The sequence below is a fragment of the Dipodomys merriami genome, unplaced genomic scaffold (assembly GCF_024711535.1).
Source record: "Dipodomys merriami isolate MVZ:Mamm:240054 unplaced genomic scaffold, mDipMer1.0.p SCAF_33, whole genome shotgun sequence".
Classification (NCBI taxonomy): domain Eukaryota; kingdom Metazoa; phylum Chordata; class Mammalia; order Rodentia; family Heteromyidae; genus Dipodomys; species Dipodomys merriami.
Window position 1 is genome coordinate 11,821,556 of NW_027204826.1, and position 18,135 is coordinate 11,839,690.

At 47.5% G+C, this 18,135-nt stretch overlaps 1 protein-coding gene and 1 long non-coding RNA gene across 3 annotated transcripts in view; both read left to right on the forward strand.

The window, feature by feature from the left end:
* LOC138842039 (protein FAM169B-like) overlaps positions 1-4,563 on the forward strand; it is a 29,861-nt gene extending 25,298 nt beyond the window's left edge. The window contains exons 8-9 of one of the 2 annotated variants that reach the window (XM_070043169.1): positions 2,974-3,043; positions 4,307-4,563. In XM_070043169.1, the coding sequence (XP_069899270.1) occupies positions 2,974-3,043; positions 4,307-4,319 (83 nt within the window). In that variant the 3' untranslated portion in view covers positions 4,320-4,563. The remainder of the gene's footprint in view (positions 1-2,973; positions 3,044-4,306) is intronic. The other variant, XM_070043170.1, reaches the window with a different exon arrangement.
* Positions 4,564-5,591: 1,028 nt separating this feature from the next.
* LOC138842042 (uncharacterized) overlaps positions 5,592-18,135 on the forward strand; it is a 147,106-nt gene continuing 134,562 nt past the window's right edge. Inside the window, exon 1 of the long non-coding RNA XR_011376567.1 lies at positions 5,592-5,631. This is a non-coding gene — a long non-coding RNA (uncharacterized lncRNA). The remainder of the gene's footprint in view (positions 5,632-18,135) is intronic.

Sequence of the window (18,135 nt, forward strand, 5' to 3'; positions counted from 1 at the left end):
GGAGGCCGGCAGGACTGTGGGGGTCATGGGACCATTGAGGGGCATGCGCTGTGGCACTGTATTAGGAGTGTGGCACGTCTGTGGGCACAGAGCAGACCAGCCACGCATTTCTGCACAAGCTTCACAAACAAGGCCTGGTGCAGGGCCCTGCAGCTCCCTGAGCCAGAGAGGCAGAAAGAGACGGCTGTGCACGTCAGAATGTGGAATCCACACAGGATGTGCTTGCCCAACTGGGGAGATGGTTTCCTTCTGGAGAGTTCCACCAGGGGGTTATTTCAAGAGCTAGGAGTTGGTGTGGTCTGGACCGAGGAAGCTGGGCTGGAGAACCGGGTGCCAAACCTGTCACATGAATTCACGCAGAGATGCCCCAACTCCCACTTTCAAACAGCCTCCCAGAGAACATTCCAGAAGCCTCGAAGGAAGAATGGTCATCATTCTAGTTGAGCTGTAATTAGGTGACTAAAATGGTAACTTTGGCAACACCGATTCTCAGCACGGGTTCTTTTCACTGCGTGTGGAGGCCGCGGCTAGCTCCTGGCCGGCAGGGATTCAGTGTGCTTGCTGAGTGTTTCACCCAGTTTCGGCCTGCAGCCATGATGGAGGTTACGGCTGACATCTCAGGGTTTTTGTTTTGTTTTGTTTTTGTTTTTGTTTTGTCCAAGTTGATGAGAGGGGGTTGCAAATGTAATCACAGATTAGCACAGAGGCTTGGAACTTTCTCAGGGCCAAGTGGGAATCCATTTTTCCCTTCATGGAGATCAGCAAATGTTAAACAGACTTGAATTTCCCACAGCTCTGCAAACAATGCACATTCTAGAATCTTCTCTCCCATGGACCTCTCCCCAGGACACTTTGATTTTTGTCATTAATTAGCCAGTGGTTTTCTTGTTTTCTGAGGTGTTCCTCTTGTCCTTTTTATCTCTGGTGGTGGTTTTCCAAGTTCCTCTGTAATTTCGTGCGTGGCACAAATGGAACCTTTAGCAAGGAGACCAGAGGAGCCATGTGTTTCTGAACTCAGAATAAGCCACGAGCATTTTATTACATTTCAAAGGGAAGTTCACGCAGGCTCCTTGCAAATGTTTTAAATTTTATTTTTGAGGCAGTTTCGTTTATGGATGAAGTCTTTTAAGGCTAACACTACCATGGCAGTTGCTAACATCTGTGGCTTATAATGACCCTGAAAATATTCGCAGATATTTCACAGCATTTAGACAAGAAGTTGGTAGAACTTTTTTCCTCCCCCTTATGCTCAGTTACATATGACAAAGCCTTTGAAACTTGAGCGATAGGATCATAACTCCATCTGATGTGATTTCTCAGTCAGCCTGCATATGCCTTTAGTTTCTTTTTCCTGGCGGGAATGAAACTGAATACATTCCCAGTGAAGTGTCCTTTCGCAAAAATATTGCAGGAGGTAAGAAACCATTGCATAGTGCTTTAGAAATTCAGTTATTCTTCTCTTAGAGGCTCACGGTTTTGCCTTCTTTTTTCAGCTCAATCTTTACAGACCCAATTGTCGTCCACAGGGAAGCCACTTTTCTTCCCTTTATATTTATTGTTATTATTTTCTTAATGGGATTGTGCATGAAGAGAGGTGGACACTTTGAGATGGAGCTGGGTTCCCTTCTGTAAAAGGGGCAAACTGGAGATCTAGCTTAGTTTCAGGTTGGACTGCTGAGTTGTTTGCCAGCGGGGCAGGCCACAGGGGTACCTTTGTGGCCCAACTGGAAAGCCGGACTCTGCACCCACAAAGGTGTGCTGATTCTGTGCTTTGTCAAGGTGTATGGTGTCCCCTTGTGGCCACTGTCATGTAGTGCAGTCCTGGAGAGCTGGTGTTTAGCAACTTGTCTGTGTGGCTGCTTGCAAAATAGCACATTCATTTAAAAATTGTGTTGGGCTTTAAATTGCTTAGCAATGAAGTGCACATAAACAGGTCATAGTGGTTGCTTTAGTGCATACTACATAAAAGTATGAGGGAAGGTGGAAAACTGATAAGTGGATATCTCCTTCCTTCTTCCTTTGATACCTTCCTTCTTTGGATTTCTTCATTAATTCATTTAATAACAGTTAATGAAGCATCTGCATATGCCAGATATTTAGGACATTAGGGATACAGTTGTGAAGAAGGTTGACAAACTCTCTGATCTCACTGATAAACTAATAAGTCCACAGCTTCCACTATTGGGTAATACAAGACTCTGAAGCTGGGCACGGTGGCAGCTACTCAGAAAGCTGAGATCTGAGAATTGCAGTTTGGAATCAGTGTGGGCAGGAGAATCAGTGAGATTATTTACAGTTAAATCAGCAAAAAGCTGGAAGTGGAGCTGTGGCTCAAGTGGTCATGTGCCAGCTTTGAGTGCAAAGGCTAAGGGAAACAGTGCTCAGGCTCCGAGTTCAAGACCCAGTACCAACACAAAACAACAAAACTCTTATTAGTTGAGTTAAACTGTGCTGGAGTTTCTAAGTGCTTAAAATTAAAGTTTGCCAAACCAAATTTGTTAATTTATATGGTTCTGTAAATAGACTTAACATTTTACTTATGTAGATAACCATCAATTAATACATTTATTGCTTAGTAAAAGCATGTTGCATGTATAAGTCCAGTGCAAATGTAGAACCATGTATTTTACACAGTCATCTGAAACACACACACACACGATTTGGGGTGGGGAGTAGGGAGCCCATGTGCACAGCTCATAAGACGTCATTATTTTATCAGCTGGCACTGGCAGGAGGTCACACAACGTTTGCGAGTGTGACATGGAGCGGAGAAAGGCCTGGGCTAGTGCTGGGGTCAGCTCCTCCGGCAGCTGAGGCACTGCAGGCCCAGGCCCCAGTGGAAGTTAGGAAATGCTTGAGTAGGACCTTGGACTGGTGAGTGAAGGTCACACTAAGGGCCAGGGGTCCCCAGTGGGTTACCAAGCCTTGGCGTTACCCCTTTGCCTCCTTATTTTCTTGCTTCGGGAACGGCAGCACTTCCAGGAAGCTCTGAAGAGGCCGAGGGCAACTCCCAGCAGCCTTCTCCGGATGGCGGATCCACAAGGTATAGTAGGGCTGCGTCATCCCAAAGCTTCTTATCTTTTCCTTGCTTAGCAATCACGTGGCTTCATGGGCCGTGCTGATTTATGCTGAAGCTCTGCCTGTGTGGGGAGGGGTGTGAGAGGGAAGTCTCTGGGGGATGACTAACGTTACTGTGTGCTCCTCGCTCTTCATGGTGCCACTATGTGACACCTGAGGAGGGAATGAAAAAACTCTGAATCTCAAATTGGGCCACAGACTAGCATCTTGGGGCAGAACCAATGCAAGACTAATTTGTCTTGCTCTCCTCCCTGCCTCTGGAGCCCCAATTGCTAGAAATAGAGACGTGGTGTGTGGGTTCCCTGTACCCACCCCAGTCATGTGGGGCAAGGCCCAGGTCGAGGTGGTTGCTGAATATTTCTTTTGGTGACAGGCATCTAACTCAGGCTTTTGCACCAATTACTGTAAGCCTTTATTAGTAGAGCCATACCTCAGTTCTTTTGCTTCGCTTATAGAGTCTTGCATTCTTGTCTGTGCTGGCCTCAATCTGTGATTTTCCTATCTCTGCCTTCTGAGGAGCTGGGATTACAGGTGTGAACCACCACACATAGCCTAAATATGTTCTTTTTGTTACTGTATAGTAGTTGAACACAGGGGCTGGGAAGGTGGCTCACTGGTAGAGTGTTTGCCTTGCATGTATGAGGCCCTGGGTTCAATTCCTCAACACCACATAAGCAGAAAAAGCCATAAGTGGTGCTGTGGCTCAAGTGGTAGAGCACTAGCCTTCAGCTGAAGAGCTGAGGGACAGCGCCCAGGCCCAGAGTTCAGGCCCCACAACTGACCAAAAAAAAAAAAAAGTTGAACACAGGGGTTTCATTGTGATATTTCTATGCATATTTCAATCTTACTTTTATATCTTCCCCCTGCTTTAAAAACCATTTTAATGCCTTTCACAATTCTATTTCCATATATGTGCACAAAATACTTTTGAGTGCTGGGTGCTTGTTGCTCACCTTGAATTCTAGCTGCTCAGGAGGCTGGGCATATATTCAAAGGACTATGTGAATATAATACAGACCCTCCCACACCTATGTTTATAGTGTCACAATATCAAAGTAGAGAATCAACCTAGGTATCCATCAGCCAATGGCTGGATAAAGAAAGTGTGGTGTATATATACAACAGAATATTATTCAGCCATACACAAGAATGAAGTTATGTCCCTTGCAGAAAGATGGAACTGGAGATCATCAGGTTAAGTGAAATAAGCCTCTGTGTTTTCTCTCAGATGCAGAACCTAGACAATAAAGGTTGACTATTTCTTGATGGCGACCATGTGGACTCTGTGTGAAGGAGACCTGGAGCACAGAAGTAGACTGCGGCCTGCATGCAGGGGACACCGTGTGATGCCCAGCACAGCCTCACCCCCCACCCAATGAGGTGTTGTAATCACCTGGTGGTTTGAGATGGACGGTTGGTGCATCCTTGCCAGCGTGACAGCAGATCCATAAGCCAGTCATTCAATAAAAGAAAAATCTCAGGGAAGACAGTTGATACTGTGATGGTCCTTGTATGGCTCCGTATAGCACCCATGCCCCTTCCCCGATGGCTCCGTGAGACCTGATTGTGCTCCTCAGTTTATATTTTGAGGTCCTCTCAGGCCGGTGGAGGAAGGGGCTGCCATCTCTGCACAACACAGGAGTGACCAGAGGCGCGCTGGCTCCCGGGCAGTCTCCATGGTGGCCACATGATGGCAGTCTTGCACAAATCAAGGCAGGGCTGGCTGGAGGTTGGCTGGGGGACCAAGCAGGGATCCTGGGCCAGGGCCTCCGCCGGGCTCCTGAAAACCCCGGCAACCTCAGCAGGTTGGCGTCTAGAGCAGGCGCCAAGGAAAAAGACATAACACCGTGTCACCCCTGCCTGTCCCTCCCTCCTTCATCTTTCTCCTTCCTTCTTCTCTTCCTGTCTCTCATCACTCCCCCCTTCCCCCAGCGCTGTCCAGCTTCCATTTCTCTTCCTGTAGAAGTAGGCCTTGGTTCTTGCTGATTCTTGCCTGTGATCACGCCGTGCGTCCCTCCTCCTTTATGGCAGGAAGTCAGACCTGAGCAGCCAGTCCCCAGCACAGAGCGGCTCTGAGAGTCAGGGTGGCTTTTCCCGGTCGGTCCAGTCCCAGGTGCTGACCAGAATGCGGGAAGTGATGGGGGCGGGCGCTGCCGTCCTGTGGCTACGGGGGAAGTAAAGCTCGGATCGAGCGCGTGGACGCGGCCACGCCTGCGGCCCCTGGAAGGCCTCTGCGGGGTCCAGCAGCGGAAGCGAATGGGGGAAGCGGCGAGGGGCCGCAGCGGGCCCGCGAGGACGGCCGCGCCTGGCCCGGCGCCTGCCGCCGCTTCCAACGCCCTCGCTGCCGGGAGCTGGGCCGTCCCGGGGGCCGCCACCGCCGGGAGGGCGCCACGGCCGGCTCCCGGGGCTCTGCGTCCCCTGGGCCCCTGCGCGCAGGCCGTGACGCCTTCCGGGCCCTCAGGTGTCCGCGGAGTCTAGCGCGGAGGTGCGGACTTCCGGTCGTCAAGTGAGGACTTCCGGTCCTCAAGCAGCCATGGCGCCCAGCGCAGGCAGGTGAGGACTTCCGGTCCCTCAAGTAATAATGGCGCCCAGCGCAGGCAGGTGCGGACTTCCGGTCCCTTAATGATGGCGCCAGCACAGGCAGGTGCGGACTTCCGGTCAAGTAATGATGGCGCCAGCGCAGGCAGGTGCGGACTTCCGGTCCTCAAGTAATGATGGCGCCAGCGCAGGCAGGTGCGGATTTCCAGTCCCTCAAGCGAGGACTTCCGGTCCTCAAGTAATAATGGCGCCCAGCGCAGGCAGGTGCGGACTTCCGGTCCCTTAATGATGGCGCCCAGCGCAGGCAGGTGCGGACTTCCGGTCCCTTAATGATGGCGCCCAGCGCAGGCAGGTGCGGACTTCCGGTCCCTCGAGTAGCCATGGCCGCGCAGGGGACGGGGGAGGGGGGACCCGACAGACCGAAGGCCGATTCTCAGGCCGCGCCGGTCCCTCTGGGTCCCCCTGGGCCCCGCCGGGGCACCTGGGAGGCCGGCGACCAGGCTCTCCTCCGGATCCGGCCGGCCTTCTCCCCGCCATTCTGAGACCACAGCCCGCGGACAGCGTTCAGGACGCAGGGTTCCAGCCAGGCGGCCCCTGCCTGCGGCCCGGGGCCTGGGGGACGAGGACCTCCCTCCCGCGGCCTCCCCTGTCCCGCAGCAGCGGCCCACAGACTCTCCCTCCCGGGACCCCAGGCCCGGGCAAGGATGCCCGCAGGCCGCCAGGTGGCGTTATTGCAGGAACCGTCAGTCCTGGGGGGCACGGGCAGGGGGGTCCCTGAGGTGTGATAGCCCCATGCCCGGGTCCTGGAGGCCTCCATATCTCCACCTCCTCCCCATGACCCCCGGGGGACCACCCCACCTCCTTAGGACCCGGTACAGGACTTCACAGAAGTGGAGACCGGCCATTTCCGTCTCAAGGGGAGTTTCTAGTGTCTGATCGCACCTCTGTTCCTTCGGGGTGCCTTGTGCCTCAATTCAGTCATGACAGGGTGCAATAGGAAAATCACCCTGGGTTAGCCTGGGACCTGAAGAGGCTTCAGAGATAAACAGGAGGGGTTGAGTGGCTGGGGCTGGGGGCGCGGGAAGAGGGGCTTCAGGAGGACTCAATGGTCGCCCAGCTTCTGAGCCTGGGAGTCTTTAATAGACACCCCGGGCCGCATGGGTGAGCCCCCACTGGCGGCCCCCCCTTCCTTCCCCTCTCCCCCCTCCCCCCTCCCCCTTCCGCTCTCCTCCGAAAGGAGGAGATGGTGAGGGTAAATAAGCACATGGACAGCTATAAGGACCCCCTCTCTGCGGGTGGGGACTGGCCTCCCCTGCTTGCAGGGAGGTAGAGGCAAGATTGGAAATCAGGCCTTCTGACTCCAGACAGAGAACCCTACAGGGCTGCGGTGGAGGTTCCAGGGGGACATGGAGACCACGTGGAAGGGGGCTTCCCCGTGGAGGCCTTCTTCCCGTTCATCTCTGTTCACGGCCTCTGTCAGGGTCACAGAGGAGTCACAGGGTCCCCAGAGCTCGGGGTTACCGGGTTCCCTGGAGGTCCCATGGACACAGTGGGGACCTGAGAAATGTGGACTGGGTTCTCACCTATGGCTGATCATTCTTCACTCCAGCACTGGGGACTCTGCCTCTTCCTATGTTAGCTCAAGAAAATAAGACTTAAAACAACTTTAAAATTTGAATTATTTTTTGTTACTTGAGTTTGAACTCAGGGTCTTATGCTGGCTTGGCTGGTGCTGTACTACTTGAACCAGGCCTCCAGTCTTGCTGCATGACAGTTATTTTGGAGATGAAGACTTGTAGACCTTTTTACCTGGACTGGCTCCCACCTGTGATCCTCCAGGTCACAGCCTCCCAAGGAACTAGCATGAAAGTGGCCTGGGTAAATTTAGAAATCAACCTGAGGTTCACAAGGCTAGCTGAAATGCAGATGTTCCAAGGAATTCGCAGGATCCTTTATCCGTATTTGCTCTGCACACATCACTTTTTCTAAAGTTTTTAAGGGTAAATCACATGTGTCACCATCCTTTCCACTTAAATATACACTCAAATATATGTATGTGTCAGGGCCGGGGATTGTGGTTTATGTGATTGCAGTATTCTCAGTCTCCATTCATAGAACGCCTTCATCCTACAGACTGGCCATATGCCGAGTTTATCCACTGACCCAATCAATGTCCTTTATAGCAAGCCTCTCCTCTCCGTGTAGCACAGGATCTGGTGTAGGGACAGACAGTGCATTCCTGCACTGGATTGTCAAGTGTCTTTTGCTCCAGGAACCTGGAATATACGCCCAGCATTATTTCCTTGTCTTTTATGATACACTTGTGTAGCACAGGAGAGCCTCTACCCCCCTTTAAAAACAACGTTCCTCATGCTTGTCTTGTATGTTTGAAGTTATGCTGGGACTCAGCAGAGATCAGTTTCTTCTCCAGCTGCTACAGCAGGGGGCAAGTGTAGAGTCAAGCTGCTTCTGCCGCTTCTCATCCCCCTCCCACCCCAGCACAAACAGGGGACATCAGGTAGTGGTTCTCTTTCAGAGATGGAGGGGACTTTAAAGAGCCTCCAGGCTTCTAGCAGGAAGGCCGATTTTAGGCCTGGGTGATGCTGGCGATTCCCACACTGCTCTAACTCCCTTCTCTCCATCCTGCCTGCCAGCACCATGCCTGCCAGCACCATGCTCTAAACCCTTCCCAAGGAATACAGGGGGCCGGAACAGCCTACCTTTTACCTCCTTCCTGGATTGGCTACACAGTTAGAAAAAAAAAAAGCACTAATGTATCTTGTGGCAGGACAGGGTTTGGAAAAATGGTTGGAAGGTACTTTTATGTTTGGGCCACTTTTCTGCCCTTGGACCACTGCTAAAATGCTGAAGTTCCAGGAAAAGCTGTTAGGCGGTATGCAGCACTTGGTGACAGCGCATGCAATCTGCCTGTGACTCCACCAGAAGGGAACTAATTGACATGAGCCAAGAGTTCCTTACAGAAGGTGCTGTCTGCCCACTTCCCTGCGCGGGTTCCTCCTTCTGTCCAGCTGAGTTCCTTTCTCTCTGCTCCACGCTGCCCTGCTGATGGGCAGTCGGTATGACATGCTTGCTATTTTATGTCCTCTGGGGAGACACATCTGTGTGTGTGTGTGTGTGTGTGTGTGTGTGTGTGTGTGTGTGTGTGTGTGTGTCTACATCTTCCTTGGCTCCTCGGTCAACACATACTTGTTCAAAGTGCTACAAGATGTTTCTGGAGAGGATTTATCTTGCCTACTTGACTCTTGAGAAGTTTCTCAAACACTTGTGGGTAATTACAAGCAGTGTAGAAAACACGACATCAAAATGGAAACTTTTTGGGTGACAAGACATGCTTTGGTTATTTTTGACCATTGAAATGGCAAGATTGGAAACCCCTTTAAAATCATGCTTTTTTTTAGAACGTTCTTTAAAAGGAAACTAACAGGATGATGATGATATTTTTTTTTTTTTATTGTAGAGATACTATACTGAGGGTTACAGCTACATGAGTGAGGTAATGAGTACACTTCCACTTCCTCTTGAACATTGTTACCCCCTCCATTGTTTTCCCCCTACCATCCCCTCCCTCCCTCCCTTCCCCAAGGTTCTTTTTTTTTTTTTTTTTTTTTTTGATCGTGATTAAGTGATTACTTAATTTCCGGAAATTCACAGTATTGTGGAATAATGATGCTCATTTAAAGTCACAAGTTCATTCTAACTTTCCTGGAGCAAATTGTCTATCACAGTCTGTAATATATAACGGTGCTCATATGTTATATACCATATATGTGATCAGCAGCATGGGGATATTTAGTAGTGGTTCAACCAGATGAGTGGGAGTTCTTTGTTTCTTAAGTCCTGTTAGTTTTGTCATATCACCTAACATTTTGGATTCATCATCCACTTATCAGGGAGACCATGTACTGTTTGTCTCTTCGTTCTTGGCTTACCTCGCTCAACATGATTCCTTCTAGCTCCATCCATTTCCCTGCAAATGCCATTATTTTGTCATTTCTAATGGCTGCATAATATTCCATTGTGTATAGATACCACAATTTTTGGATCCATTCATCTGTGGTGGGGCATCTAGGTTGTTTCCATATCCTAGCTATTGCGAACAGTGCTGCAATAAACATGGAGGTGCACGTGTCCTTGTATATTGGTTCCTGTTGTTCAGGGTAGATGCCTAGAAGTGGTATGACTGGGTCGTAAGGGAGGTCAATCTTTAGCTTTCTAAGGACCCTCCAGACTGCTTTCCAAAGTGGTTGTATGAGTGTACATTCCCACCAGCAGTGTAATAGCGTTCCTCGTTCTCCACATCCCCTCCAGCATTTGTCGTTGGCTGATTTGTGGATGTGGGACATTCTGACTGGGGTAAGGTGGTATCTCAGGGTTGTCTTTATTTGCATTTCCTTCACCACCAGGGATGATGAACATTTCCTCATGTGTTTCTTTGCCATTTTTATTTCTTCATTTGAGAAGTCCCTCTTTAGTTCCCTTGCCCATTTAGTAATTGGTGTGTTGGGTTTGGGAGGGATTAGTTTCTTGAGTTCCCTGTATATACAGGATGTTAACCCCTTGTCTGATATATTGCTGGTAAATATTTTTTCCCAATTAGTTGGTTGTCTTTCTAGCTTGGTTGCGATAGCTTTATCTGTGCAGAAGCTTTTTATTTTAAGGTAGTCCCATTTGTCGAGTCTCTCTCCAATTTGTTGTGACCCTGGGACTCTGTTCAGGAAGTTCCTTCCTGTGCCTATTAGTTCAAGTGTCTCTCCTACTCTGTCCTGCAGTAGTTTCAGAGATTCAGGTTTAATGTTAAGGTCTTTAATCCATTTTGAGTTGATGTTGGTGCATGGTGATAGGCTGGGGTCCACTTTTAGTTTTCTGCATGTGGCTGCCCAGTTTTCCCAGCACCAACGGTTGAAGAGGCTGTGTTTCTTCCATTGTATGTCTTTGGCTCCTTTGTCGAATATCAGCTGGCTGTAGGCCTGTGGATTTATTTCTGGATCTTCTATTCTGTTCCATTGGTCTTCGGGTCTGTTTTTGTGCCAGTACCATGCTGTCTTTGTTATTATAGCTCTGTAGTAGAGTTTGAAGTTCGGCATGGATAGCCCTCCCATATTGTCTTTATCCCCTAGAATTGTTTTGGCTATTCTAGGTCTTTTGTTGTTCCATATGAATTTTTGGACTGTTTTCTGTATTTCAGTGATGTACGTCATTGGGATTTTAATAGGAATTGCGTTGAATTTGTATATTAGTTTTGGAAGTATTACCATCTTTACTATATTAAGTCGGCCTATCCAGGAGCATGGGAGGTCTTTCCATTTCCTAGTGTCTTCTGCAATTTCTTTCTTTAACTTTTTATAGTTCTCATTAAATAGTTCTTTTACATCTTTGGTTAGGTTAATTCCTAAATATTTTATTTTTCGGGAGGTTATTGTGAATGGGGTTGCTCCCTTTATTTCCCTCTCTTCCTGTACATTATCAGTGTATAGGAAGGCAACTGATTTTTGTGGGTTTATTTTGTATCCTGCTATTTTGCCAAAGTGATTTATGATTTCTAAGAGTTTGGGGATGGAGTTTTTGGGATCGTGGAGGTATAGTATCATGTCGTCTGCAAAAAGGGATAGTTTAACTTCTTCTTTTCCTATGAGGATCCCTTTAATGTCTTTTTCTTGCCTTATTGCCCTGGCTAAGGGTTCTAGGACTATATTGAAGAGGAGTGGAGACAGTGGGCATCCTTGCCTTGTTCCTGATTTTAGGAGAATTGGTTGTAGCTTTTCCCCATTAAGTATAATATTGGCTATTGGTCTGTCATAAATGGCTTTTATTGTTTTTAGAAATGTTCCTTCTATTCCTATTTTCTCCAGAGCTTTTAGCATGAATGAATGTTGAATTTTGTCAAAGGCCTTTTCTGCATCTGTAGCGATAATCATGTGATTCTTGACCTTGGCTCTGTTGATATGTTGGATTACATTTATTGACTTACGTATGTTAAACCATCCCTGTGTCTCTGGGATGAAGCCTACCTGGTCATAGTGAATTATTTTTTTTATGTGTTTCTGGATTCTGTTAGCTAGAATCTTGTTAAGGATCTTTGCATCTGTGTTCATCAAGGAGATTGGCCTGTAATTCTCCTTTTTGGTTGGGTCTTTGCCTGGTTTGGGGATGAGTGTGATATTGGCTTCGTAGAATGAGTTTGGGATAGCTCCTTCCTTCTCTGTTTCTCTGAAGAGCTTGAGGAGTATGGGTATTAGTTCTTGTTTAAAGGTCTTATAGAATTCTGCTGTGAATCCATCTGGTCCTGGGCTTTTTTTTGTTGGAAGACTTTTGATAGCTTCCTGTATCTCATTATAGGATATTGGCTTATTTAATTGGTTAACTTCTTCTTTGCTCAGTTTGGGCAACTTGTATTTCTCTAAAAATGCATCCATTTCTGCCCGATTTTCTTCCTTTAGAGAGTATAGCTTTTGAAAGTAGTCTGTTAGAATTGTTTGGATATCTTGGGTACGTGTGGTGATGTTTCCCGTGGCATCCCTAATCCTATTAATATGGGTTTCCTCTCTTCTTTTTTTAATTAATCTAGCCAATGGGCCATCAATTTTGTTTATTTTTTCAAAGAACCAGCTTTTTGTTTGGTTTATTTTGGTTATGGTTTTCTGATTTTCTAATTGGTTAATCTCTGCTTTTAATTTGGTTATCTGGCTTCTTCTAGTAGCTTTAGGTTCCATTTTTTCCTGTTTTTCTAGCTGTTTTAATTGCAACATGAGATTATTTACTTGGTCTGTCTCCATTCTCTTGATGTGGGCACTGAGGGCAATAAATTTGCCCCTCAGGACTGCTTTTGCTGTGTCCCACAAGTTTCTTTGTGAGGTGTTTTCATTTTCATTGAGTTGTAGGAAATGCTTTATTTCTTCTCTGATCTCTTCTGTTATCCAGGCATTGTTAAGGAGTGTGCTGTTCAATTTCCATGTATTGGAGAAATTTCTGCTGTATGCTTTGTTATTGAGAGCTAGCTTGATTCCACTGTGGTCAGATAGGATACAGGGGATTATGTCGATCCCTTTGTATTTGCTTAAGTTCCTTGCATGAACTATGATATGGTCTATTTTGGAGAAAGTTCCATGAGCTGCTGAGAAGAATGTGTACTGTGTTGTTTTAGGGTGAAATACTCGGTAGATGTCAGTTAATTCCGCTTGCAGTATGGCCTCTCTTAATTCGGTAGCTTCTTTGCCAATCCTCTGGTTGGTAGACCTGTCCTTTGGTGAGAGTGGTGTGTTAAAGTCTCCTAGTATTATCGTATTGGGATCTATTTTATTCTGTAAGTTTGAGAGCATTTGTTTGACATATCTAGGTGCACCAATATTTGGGGCATATAAGTTGATGATGGTTATATCCTCCTCTTGGATTGTTCCCTTTATTAATATGTAGTGTCCGTCCTTGTCTTTCTGTACTGATTTTAATGAAAAGTTTATTTTGTCAGATATCAGGATAGCTACACCTGCTTTCTTACTGGGGGCGTTTGATTGGTAGATCCTTTTCCACCCCTTCACTCTGAGTTTGTTTGTATGTTTGGCTGAGAGGTGGGTCTCCTGAAGGCAACAGATGGATGGGTCTTGTTTTCTTATCCAGTCCTCAGTTCGTTTTCTTTTAATTGGCGAATTCAGCCCATTTATATTAAGAGAAAGTATAGAGAGATGCATTGTTGTCCCTGCCATTCCGTTTTCCTAAGTTTTTCTTTTTTCCTTTCCTCCTGTGCTTGCTCAGTTAGACTTTGAGTAATGCCTGTTTGGGGCAGGCCCCAGTTCCTGGCTGCTTTCTTCAGGTTGTGTCCCCCCTCTTAGAATTCTTTGTAATGCTGGCTTAATGTTTATGAATTCATTTAGTTTTTCTTTGCTATTAAAAGTTTTCAGTTCTCCATCAAATGTGAATGCTAGCTTTGCCGGGTAGATCAGTCTGGGTTGGCAGTTATTGGCTCTCAGGGCTCGTATGGTGCTTTCCCAGGCTTTTCTTGCATTCATTGTTTGTGTGGAGAGATCTGCAGTAATTCTTATTTTTTTCCCATTGTAGTATAGCTCCTTCTTCATTTTTGCTGCATGCAGGATTGTTTCCTTATTATTCAGATCTATCATTTTTACTATAATGTGTCTAGAAGTGTTTCTCCTGGGGTCTTGCTTGTTGGGTGTTCGATAAGCTTTTGTGATGTAGTTAAGATGGTCGTTTTTGAGGTGGGGAAAATTTTCATTGATTATCTTGTTAAATAGGTGTTGCATTCCCTTGCTCTGGAATTCCTCACCTTCGTCCACTCCAATTATGCGAAGGTTAAATTTTTTAGCATTATCTGCTTGCTCTTGAATATCCCTTTGGTTTAATTTGAGTAATTTTTCCATATCTGTCACTTTTTGGTCCAGTTGGTGTATTCTGTCTTCTGTATCTGACACTCGACCTTCCATTTCATTCACTCTGTTGACAGTGGCTTCTATTGTGGTTTGCATGGAGGAAATGGATCCCTTTATGGATTCAATGTTGGTTCTCAGAGTACTGATCTCACCTCTCAATGAGGTATGCATTACCTCTAATTTGGCGTTTATCTCACTTCTTATTGAGGTTTGTGCAGCTTCTATTTTTGCATGCATCTCTTGTTTGATACCCTGTATCTCTTTGGATAGTTCATCCTTGTGCTCTTTCAATTTCTGATAAATTTCTCGCTTTATTTCTTGAGTCATTGCCTCCAGCAACCCTTGGAAGTAGCCTTTGTCTTCCATTCCTGCTTTGCTCCCACTGGGGCTCTCCCCTGTGTGGCTGCTGGCTTTTGGGGTGAGCTTGCTGTCCTGGGTGGTAGTAAACCTTGTGATTTTTCTCTGTGATTTTCGCATGGAGGTTCAGGAGACTGCTCTTCAATTTTGTTTTGGTGAGTCTGTCTTTGCTTGGTTGCTGATTCTGTATTGGTAGAGAGAGTCTGTGCCTGATCTGGGTTCTGTTGGGAGCCTATTTCCAGCTGCTATTCTGACTTACTTAGGATTCTCAGCTCTCTGCTGTAGATTGCTGACAGTTCCTGCCTTTGGAAGGGTTGAGCAGCCTAGACTGCTTGTGTTTGCTCCTACGGGTGCTCTTGTGAAGAACAGATGCTCTGGATGCACTCTCCCAAATGCTGGAGTCTGCTATGGGCTCCTGATGTGTTTTTGTTTATTTGTTTTGGGCTGGTTGTGGGCTTGAACTCTAGGTTTGGGTGCTGTCCCTCAGCTTTTTCAGCTCAAGGCTGGCACCCTACCGTTTGAGCCACAGCACCACTTCTGACCCTTTTTGCTTTTGTGATGCTGAGGAATCAGATGCAGGGCCTCATACATCCAAGACTATCACTCTATTGCTGAGCCGCCTTAACAGTCTGAGCTCCTGCTTACTATCAGGTGCTGGCAGCCTGTGTTGCCCAATTCCCAGTCTAGGGTATATGGGTGGAGTTTTGGTGGGGTTTGGGCTTCTCTTGTCCTGGGCCTCCAGGTCTTTTGTTGTCACAGGCGTGCTTCCCGGGGGAGTGTTGTTTCCTGGTTTTCTCCCCTCTGTTGAGGCGTATGCTCAGCTTTTTACTTCAATTGGGAGGAGTTGGTTGTGTTGTTCAGGCGCCGGATCCCCGGGCTTGGTTCCGGCCCCAGCCTGGAGCGCTCTTGTTAGGCCTGTGCTGATGTGTATACCCCCTAGGTTATACAGCCTGGGGGACACAGTTCAAATTTCTTCTACTGTTGGTAGTCTTGACCCAGGGGCGCTGTTCCTGGCTTGGGCATTTAAGCTCCCTTCCAGGGGTGCTCTTGCTCTAGCCTGGCCAGCTGAGTGTGCTCCACGGGCTGGTGGAGCTCTCAAACAGTTCCCAGTTTTAGTGGGTCCTGTGGTCCGGGTGCTGGGGTAGGGAGTCTAGGTCAGGGTCTGGGGATTCCCTCCAGCTCTGGTCTCCCTTGAGGGATACACTTCCCCTGTGGGGTACTCACCCTGGAGCTGGTTGTTTCTGTGTGGTGTAGGTCGTCAGTTGTTGTTGCAATCCGGGCTGGGTTGGGCGGTGGTGGCTCTGTGTGATTCTTTTCTGTCTCTGCCTCTGTCGAAGCTGTTGGGTCAAGAGTGTCCACGCTCAGGCAGCTTCTTCTCGGTACCTCTGGGGCCCAAGTGACCCCGCCGGGTTGTTGCGATCGTGATCGGGCGGGCGGGTGGTCTGCAGACAGGACCCTTTGTCGCGCAGAGCCGCTTTGGCGGGATGGAACCTCTCTGCTCGGGTGGAGAGTGCTGGATCGTTGCGATCGCGATCAGGCGGGCCGGGTGGTCTGCCGCAGGTCCTTTTGTCACTCTGCTGATGCCGAGCGGCTTTGGCGGGATGGAGCCTCTCTGCTCGGGTGGAGAGTGAGGGGTGGGGGTGGGATCCTCGTGGAGACTCCCGGCTGGTAGGTTTCTCTGTTCCTGGCGATCTGCTGTTCTGCAAACCAGTACCTGATGTTCTGAAAGTGGCCCCCTGTGTCTCTGCTGTTTCTCTGGGGCTCCCACAGCCCCCGCCGGGCCGGCTGGCCGGCGGCTTGGCGCGCTGCCGCGCGGCCAGTAAAAGTTGGGAGAGGGGTCTTCGCTTTTCTCTGTTTTGAAATTCTTTTCCTCTTTCTTTTTTGTTATTCTCCGCCTCTGGTTTTTCTCTGAGTGTTCGTCTTTTTGTTGTTGTCGGTCTCTTGGGGAGATTAAGCGTTGGAACTCGAACTCTCTTTTTGGTTGGAGAGCGCTGTGGCGTTTCCCTACTGCCCCGTCGCCATCTTACATCTATGCCTTGATGATGATATTTTTGATGACAATGACAAGATCCATGGTTTTGAAAGGCATTTGGCCTCACAGTCACTCATGCTTGGAATAATCTCTGAAGCTTTTCTTTCTTTGCATGTATCATGATAAACAGGTCACCAGGATTTAGCTGAGTACCTGCCTGGCGAATGCAATGCCCTGAGTTCAACCCCCACCACTGCCAAAAAAGTTAAAAAAGAAAAAAAAAGCTTTCTAGAGTGTGTGTCTGTTGCTAGATGTGCTGATATTGTGTCATTCCTAAGGTAAAAATTGTCTAACGAGCCTCCTCCTTTTCCCTCATCAACATCTCCCAACTATTTCTTGGCCATCCCTTTGTTATCAGTTGTCTGTATTAGCCCTGTATGTGTTGGTTAAAAATAACCCTAGGAATAATCACAGCTCATTGAGTAACAAAGAGGTGTCAGGCACCCCCTGTGCCTTGCCTGTACTTGTTACCATGGCTCTGTAATTGCTATTACTACAACTTTCTGAGCCATATCCTGCCCACTTTCTGTTTTGTGAAACTGAAGGACAAAAGGGCTCGATAGTTGGTATAAACCAATTGGTGAAGCCGACATTTGAACCCAATGTTGGATGCAAAAGTCCATTTGTTTTTTATTGTACTTTGTAATTCTCCTTTACAAAACTGAAGGACAAGGACAAGGGAGGCTGTCCTTTCCCTTCCCTCAGGATATTATTCTTGAAGATTTCGGCATCTTTTGAAATTCTGTGTTTGGTTGGATGCCACATTTCATTCATTCATTCATTCATTTAGTAAGCATTATTCAGAATCAGTTTTGTCTAGTGGGACTTAGATATGAATTGGTCATGATTCATGCCTTTAGATTTAATGGACTTGCAACCTTGGATTGAGACAGAACACACACACACACACACACACACACACACACACACACACACACACACACACACGATGTTAAAGGTATGTCCAAGGGAGCATGTACTGAGGAGGTGCCTGTGGACAGGGTTTAGTTGTAGTGGACACAGTGCTGGAGGTTTTGCCTTCTGTTTCTCCTTGAGAATCTTCTGTGCATCTCCCATTCTACTAAACCCATAGTGTGAAGGTCAATGCCATTAGCACCTGCCATGATCTCTCAGTTTCTGAAGGTCACACTATCAGTGGCTTCCGTATGGCAACCTCCTTCCTTGACAGGTGCTCAACTCACTTCTGTCTTCCTCTTCCCCAGCAAGTCATCATTTTCTCCCCAAGAAGGTTAACAGTCCCCCTGAAGAGTGACGGGATAGAAGCCTGGCTCTTTGGGGGCAGACACAGATTTCTCCAGTGTTAGGTCTGTCACTTGCTCTTAATAGCTTGGGGTGGATTTCAGACCTAGCCGTCAGGAACAGATGAGAAGACCCCTCTGTGTATGCACTCCTAAAATGGCTGGGGTAATTTGAGCAGAAACAGCTTTGCAACTCTGGGGAATTAAAAAAAAATGTAATTCTCGTGTATGAAAAGCGTGAACCAGAGTTGCCATGTTCACTTCTTGTTTTTAAAGCCTCAACAGGCCAAGTCACATATCTGGGTCAGAGGGCCTATTGATTACCTGTCAGGCCTGGACGTGTGAGTGATCAATATAGCTAACCTACAGGAAAGGTGGCCTTGAATGCGGAAATATGACCATCCCTTCCTTTTGCTCTGTAAGTGATGGGTGGGAAAGCAAAACTTTCTCAACTGGAGTCACAGACACCCCA